General features: G+C 39.0%; 1 protein-coding gene across 1 annotated transcript; it reads left to right on the top strand.

Annotated features, from left to right (window-relative positions):
* Window positions 1-522: 522 nt before the first annotated feature.
* LOC138893652 (pectinesterase inhibitor-like) lies at window positions 523-1,062 on the top strand. The gene has a single exon (XM_070178299.1). It carries the CDS (start codon window positions 523-525, stop codon window positions 1,060-1,062), a length of 540 nt encoding a protein of 179 aa, XP_070034400.1.
* Window positions 1,063-7,694: the final 6,632 nt, after the last annotated feature.

The following is a 7,694-nucleotide window of genomic DNA, read 5'->3' as shown; positions in this document are numbered from 1 at the left end:
CATTGATATATGGTAGACGCGCAAAGCTAAGACTAGTATAGTAAAAGGCGCAAGTCAGAAATAATATATTGTTTGAGTTTTTGGGCATATCGTTATTTGTAACTCTCTTATCAATAAAAAAACAAAGAACAAGGGTTCTCACACTATAATAAGATTTCAATATGGTCAACATAGTCCAAAGAAACTTCCAAATTAACATTAAGTCTGTGTCATCTTCGGTTTTCACTTCCTTTACCAGTCTATTTCATCTAGATTTTACTAATCATTTAAATAGAAAAGAAAGTAACTGAAAATAATATTTGGAATGAATTAAGGACTATCCTCATAAAGACGATTAATCTTGATTTCGTTCATATCTAAGATCACTAAGCATTTAACTTTTATTCCATAATAGTAAAATCTGAGTACTAGAATCTTGTTACAATAATATTAACATAATCTTCTCCAATAAATACAGAAAATAAATGTGAAAATGCATGCTATAAAAACCACTCTGGTGACTCCAAAAAGATTGAAAAGAAAATGGATTCCATGAGAATTATAATAGTGATATTTTTTACTTCTCTCTCCTTTGTCGCTCATTCGTATGGAGATCTCATAGATGATGTGTGCCAAAAAACTATTGACTACAATTTATGTGTCAAATCTCTTAGAGCAGATCCTAGAAGCGCTTCTGCTGATAAAAAAAGTTTGGCACGAATTATAATTCAATTGTCTCAAGATAAAGCTAATGACATTTTAAGTCAAACCGAAATGTTGTTGAAGCAAACAAAAGAACCTGTTCTCAAGCAATGTCTTGAGGTTTGCAAGGAGATGTATGATACGGCCGTTTTTCACTATTCAGAGGCAGTTAACTATTTAGATGCAGATAATTTTTCTGATGCAGCGGACACTGCAGGCGAAACCTTGAGCGATGCTGACACTTGCGATGAGTCATTTACTGAACCAACACCTGTTCTCAAATCTCCGCTAAAACCGAAGACGGATGATTTTTTTCATTTTGCTGATTTAACTTTAAGTCTGTTAAACCAATTCAAAAGTTTGAAAACCCCGTTCCATTAGGAAAATAATTATAGACGTAATGTGAGATTTGCTATTCCATTTTTGTGATGGGTTAGTGCTTTGTGCTCAATGGTTGGTGCTAAAGTTTGCTTAAAATTTTAATTTGACTGCATTGTCTATCCACTTCTACATTCATCCTATCTACACCCTCCTTTCCCATTTAGTTGCAATTTTTATTAAAAATTATTTTTTAAAACTATTTGTCACTTTAGAAAATCGAGAAATAATTAATTATTTCTTTTCAATTTTATCGTTGACATTAATTGTTAGAAAGCTGATTATTTATCATTAATTATACATTTTTCAAAGATTCCTGGTCAAATTAATATACTATGCAAAATTACTTTGATCAATACATTATTAGGCTTTATCTTATATAAAGGGATACTCGGTGCACTAAGCTCCCGCTATGCGCGAGATCCGGAGAAGGGCCGAACCTCAAGGATCTATTGTACGCAGCCTTACCCTACATTTCTGTAAGAGGCTATTTCCACGGCTTGAATCTGTGACCTTCTGGTCACATGGCAACAACTTTACCAGTTACGCCAAGGCTCCCCTCCAAGCTTTATCTTATATATAAAATCTTATTTAAAAGAATTGTTAGGTACATAGAGTTCTCTTATTTATTGAATATAGATAATGTGGTCAAAGATGAAAGAATTAAATAAGGGTAAAGTTGTCAAATTACTAGATTGATGTATGCGTCATTAGTATTTATCTTCTTATATATAAAATCTTAGGTAAAAGAACAGTCCCCTAATTATTAACATAAGAAGCTGCAACTATGAGTTTAAAAAATGAAATAATAATAGTAATACTAGAAGAAACTATGGACGATTTAGAGTTTCCAAACATTCTGTGTAGACATTAGATATAATCAAGTGGTGAATTAAGTCAAATTAATGTTATATGACCTTGATCGAGTAAAAGAGTTAAATCCTATTTTGATTGTATGTACTATTATATTTGTCTTTTAAGAAAGAGTTCCATAATAATGTCATCATAAACGAGTTTATAGATGGAACGATCCGACCGATGGTTTTGAGTATTTTTACTCTGATCCCCCATTTATTGCCTCCTCTATGTTATATTGTGTTTTATGTAACTTTCTGGGGTGTTTGGTTTTGGTGTCGGGTGAGTTCGGAGTGAAATGGAACACAAAGTCCCTAAGTTGGAGTCCTAAGTTGTTAGAGTTGATCGTAGTTTGACTTTTGTATAGACGATTCCGAAATATAGTTTTGACGGTTTCAATAGTTCCGTATGGTAATTTTATACTTAAGAGCGTGTCTGTATGTTGGTTTGGAGTTCCGCAGACCGTTTCAGCGTGAATTGGCAAAAAGTGAAAAGTTGAAGGTTTGAAAGGTTGGAAAGTTTAATCGGGATTTTAATTTGTTGATATTAGGGTCGGATTTCGATTCTGAAAGTTGGAATAGGTCCGTCATGCCAATTATGACTTGTGTGCAAAATTCGAAGTCAACCGGAGTTGTTTTGGTATGAATCGGCATTAGTTTTAGAATTCGAAAGTTCTTAAGTTTCTTAGGCTTGAATCGATGCGCGGTTCGTGGTTCTAGTATTTGTAACGACCCGGCCGGTTGTTTCGAGAGTTATAGCCCTATTTCCTCATTCCTACTTCTTTATGTGTTGTTTAGCGGTGTTGAGTTGTATCGAGTTGGTAGGTTTGGGTCTGAAGTAGTTTTGGAGTGAAATGAACACTTAGTCTCTTAGTTAGAAAAGTCAACCGGATGTTGACCTATGTGTAAACGATCTCGGATTTTTATTCTGATGGTTCCATTAGCTCCGTTAGGTGATTTTGGACTTAGAAGTGCGTCCGAATTGTGATTTGGAGGTCTGTGGTAGAATTAGGCTGGAATTGGCGAAATTGGAAATTTGGCGATTTCGGTCGGCAGTGGAAAATTTTGATATCGGGGTCGGAATGGAATTTCGGAAGTTGGAGTAGGTTCGTAGTGTCATTTGTGACGTGTGTGCAAAATTTGTGGCCATTCGGACGTGGTTTGATAGGTTTCAGCATCGTTGGCGAATTTTTGAAGTTAAGAAGTTCTAAGGCTTGAGTCTGAGGTTGAATTGGTGTTTTGGTTGTTCCGAAGGTTCGACTAAGTTCGGGTAGTGATATATGACTTGTGAAAAATATTGGTTGAGGTGCCGAGGGGCTCGGGATGATTTCGGATGGTTAACAAGAAGTTTGGAAGTTGGAAATTTCATAAGACTAAAGTTTCAAGTGCGTTCGCACAAAACCTTACTTAAAATGAGAATAACTCTCATGATACGAAGTGTTATATGGTGTATTACCTACCAAAGGAAAGGTCTATGTGTCTAGTTTCTAACTCTTTAAACCATTCGTCATTTGGACATTCCTACAAGAAGTTATGACCAAGTTACCAAAATCTGGAAAAATGCAATTCTGCGACCAATTCTGCGATCGCATAACCATTATGCAACCGCAAAATGGTCGCAAACTTGTCCAGTGAAGCCCATTTTAGGGCATCGATTTTGAGCTCATTTTGCGACCCGCATACCCATTCTGCGGTCCATTATGCGACCGCAGACCTGCTTTCGGAGGGTTAATTTTTCTATTTTCATAACCCGAACCCATTTTGATAAATAGGCTTTGGGACTCATTTTGGAGCAAAAATCTGACATTCTTTAGAGAGAAGGGAGAGTGTTCTAGAGAGAGGAAGAAGCTCAAGTGATTTGTTCATCAAGATCTTGTTCAAGCTTTGAAATCCAACAAGGAAATATCACAAGATCTTCACCCAAGAGGTAAGGTTCTAATCCCTAGTCTTCAATTTCGAGTTTGGGTAAAGATGGGTGATTAAGAGTATGATTATTGGGTGTAATAGTATCATTTATACATATCAATAAGGTTTATGGAAAGATTGTTCAGTTCAAATGGGTATAGATTGGGTTGCAAATGGTAGAAATCTTCAAGACTTTAATTGAAGATTTGAGGGTCGAGTTGATATCGGAATTTGATGAATTTTATATGGTTAGACTGAGGAGAGGACAAGGATTATTATTCTGCCATTTTGACTGGTTTCGAGACGTGGGACCGGGGGCCGGGTTTTGGCCGATTTCGAATTTTTGGCCTATTTATGTAGTTATCCGTTGGAATTCGATTCTTTAGCCTATGTTGATAATATTTTTTTGATTATGGATAGATTCAGAGCTTTTGGAGACCGATTCTAGAACTTTTGGAATAAAAACAACGATAATCACGGGCTACCACTCATAGAGTCTCCCAACAGGGGAAAACACATAAGCAAAATACTAAATCATGAACTCACCCATAGGTGGAGCAACAGATAGGGGAACTCACCCCGATAAACAGATCTGAAACAAAATGCGGATGTGATACTCTATAACAAACCAAAAGAATACCTATATGATATCATCTGGCGCAGCGTCCTCAAGCCTACTATATGAAACACATTAATGGGTCGGGCCTCCCCCTCGTGGGCTCCCTCTACTCGCCCGAATACCCCGCTGTGACACATCTGTCCAGAGTTTGGAAAAATCTCTCACCATGTGGCTGGTATCTCTCTGCTGATGTGGATATGGAAACTATGTAGTACAGGTACTCTGAGACCCATGAGTACCTAAAACACTGTGTGAAGCCTGAAGTGCAAACTGAACTGGCTGACCCACAAAACCTGTACCATGTCGTACCCTGCCTCCAAAGTAAGGACCAGTAGATCTCTCCATTATACGAGGCCTCCTAGCCTCCCTGTCCTCTCTCTCTTGACCTCTCTCTCCTGGCTCCGCCTATCCTCTCTCTCCCCGTCCCACATGCCCTCCAATTGGCGGTCGATCCCTACCACCTGTTGAAATGAAACATCCAACTCCCGAGCCATGCTGAACCGAATATCATGCCTGAGCCCCTCAATAAATCTGTGGACACGCCCTCTAACTTTAGTGACCAAAGCAGGTGCATGTCTGGCCAAATCACTGAATCTAATGGAATACTATGATACTTACATAGCGCCCTGACACAGATGCTCAAACTCCGCGCGCCATGCATCCCGAGGGGACTGAGGTACAAACACTCCCAGGAACATCTTCGAAAACTAAACCCACGAAAGCGAAGCTGCCTCGACGGGATACCCAACTCATACACTTTCCACCACTGATAAGCCGCTCCCCTGAGGTGGAACGTAGTAAAAGCAACCCCGCTCATCTCTACAATACCCATACTACAGAGAATGCGGTGACACTCCTCTAGAAAACCCTGGGAATCATCTATCGCCAATCCACTGAAGGTATGAGGGTGGTACTTCTTCTACCTCTCAAGTCTAAGTTGTTCTTCCTCAAATATTGTTGCCCTAACCACTGGCTGAACTGGAACCACAGGCTGTGTCACCATGACACCTGGAACCTGACCAACGTGAACTCGCTGCTCTATAGTGTGGGCGGCGAAAGTTTGGATTCCTCCCCCGGTCTGTGAAGTACCTGGTGCAGCCAGAATCAACCCTGCCTGAGCCAATGTACCAAACATGCTCAGGAACAGTGCTAAGGTCTCCTAAAGTCCGGGGGTAACAGCAGGCGCCTACGGTACATGTCCCCCAACTGGAGCTACTGACGGCTCCTCAACTGCTGCTCTGGTAAGTATTCTAGCTGCGGCATGTGCTCCACGTCTGTCTCTGCCTCTGCCCCTAGCGACATCTGCTCTGGGGGCAGCATCATTAGTAACTACAGCTCGTGTCCTCACCATCTGTGAGAGAATGGGATAATAAAAGCTCAAACTTCGAGATCAATAAACTCGCACGATAGGAATGAACGAAGTGAAACTGTCCTAATAATTTTGTAGCCTCTTAAAGATAAGTACAGTCGTCTTTGTACCGATCCGCAAGGCTCTACTAAACTCGCTTATAACTCGTAGCACCTATGAACCTAGAGCTCTGATACCAACTTGTCACGACCTAATTTTCCTTCCGTTGGGTGTCGTGATGACACCTAGACTTAGGGACTAGGTAAGCCTAACTTTAACTGGAATAACAAAAATATTTAAATGACATCTAACAATTTTTTAAATAGAAATCTCTATAAAATTTACAATCCCAAAACTGTTAGTACAAGTCATAAGCTCTACAGAGTTTGCTAGGAAACCTCTAAATATAATTATTTCGAAATAAGAGTAAACAGTGTAAATACAAAATCAGAAGGTGACTCTGAAGCCTGCGAACGTAGCAACATGTTTACCTTGACTCTCCATCGCAAGATCTGAATAGCTAGCTAATGATCAACTGACTTCGAAACACCTGGATCTGCACAAAAAGGCGCAGAAGTGTAGTATGAGTACACCACAGTGGTAACCAACAAATATCTAGACTAATCTCAGTAGAGTAGTGATGAGGAACAATCAAGACACCTACTGGACTAAATAACCTGAAAAAGTATAAGTGTAGAAACAACAGAGTACGATATCTATATAAAGACTACGCATAATGATAAATAATACGGTAATTGCAGTAAGAAAGGAAAACTACAACTAACAGCGAAATACCATAATAATGACATAGTAGACTGAACGGAAACATAGTCCAAATCCGGTGATCATAGATAAAGGAAAGGCAAGTAACAACTCAACAAAACGACCGCTTTCACATCAGGTTTTATCCAATAACCTCCACGAGGTACCGAACCTCAAAATATCCACATTTTGATGGGTCCCTATTCCGGAACCCTAAACACTTGGCATCCTGTGCCCTCATTATAAATTTATAACCGCACTGACGACTCACGTGCCAATAGAGGTATTCTCGCATAGAAGACAAGTAAACAAAAGTGTGTATCAATACTCAACAATATCAAGATCCATCCTCTTAACTGATAAGAGTGATTAACTACGTGTATGCTTGTGCAAATGTTCTAACATACTTCATGCCAGCTAGTAAGTATAGAGAAAATGGACAACACGTAGAATATTTTCCCACAAATCTTCACAAGATAAAAACTCATATAGGTAAGTGCGCCACTACACAAATATCAACAACAAGTTCAATTAAGGATAGGCAGCGAGAAGATAATCATAACCTCAATTAAGAACGAACAATTACAAAAGTGTTAATTATACTTTCAGTTAAGGAGAAATAACTTGGGGGGGGGGATAGCATGGCAATAGAAGAGGTAACAATTTTCGTTATGGCATACAAGAATCAAATAAGCAATAAGAGTGGAACATGAAGCAATTAATTTCAAATAAGCAGGTAGAGATGAAACTAGTAACTAGGAACTTAATCATAACAAAAACAACTTCATACTTAGTGAATACAAGGACCAAAGAACCCTAAAAGGCCAACTTTCCATAAATAAGCCCGAGCACGTACTCGTCACCTCGCGTACACGGACTACAATTAGTATATAAGACTCAAATCCTAAGGGGTAGTTCTCCACACAAAGTTAGGCAAGATACTTACTTCAAAGAAGACAGACCGATACTCAAAATAAACTTCTCGGGTGAAATAACCTCCGGACGGCTCAAATCTAGCCAAAACAACTTCAAAGCATAAATAAAACTCATAAGAAACTATTCTGGATCATGAAGCCTCCATCTTTATAAAAAACTAAAAATCAACCCAAAAGTCGACCCCCGGGCCCGAACCATGGAACCCGACAAA

The sequence above is a fragment of the Nicotiana tomentosiformis genome, chromosome 6 (assembly GCF_000390325.3).
Source record: "Nicotiana tomentosiformis chromosome 6, ASM39032v3, whole genome shotgun sequence".
NCBI classification, from domain to species: domain Eukaryota; kingdom Viridiplantae; phylum Streptophyta; class Magnoliopsida; order Solanales; family Solanaceae; genus Nicotiana; species Nicotiana tomentosiformis.
The sequence above is the reverse complement of the archived record's forward strand: the minus strand, read 5'-3'. Positions and strand labels throughout refer to the sequence as shown.

Excerpts from the sequence above, each read along its gene's own strand:
- LOC138893652 (XM_070178299.1), top strand. The coding sequence starts at position 523 with ATGGATTCCATGAGAATTATAATAGTGATATTTTTTACTTCTCTCTCC.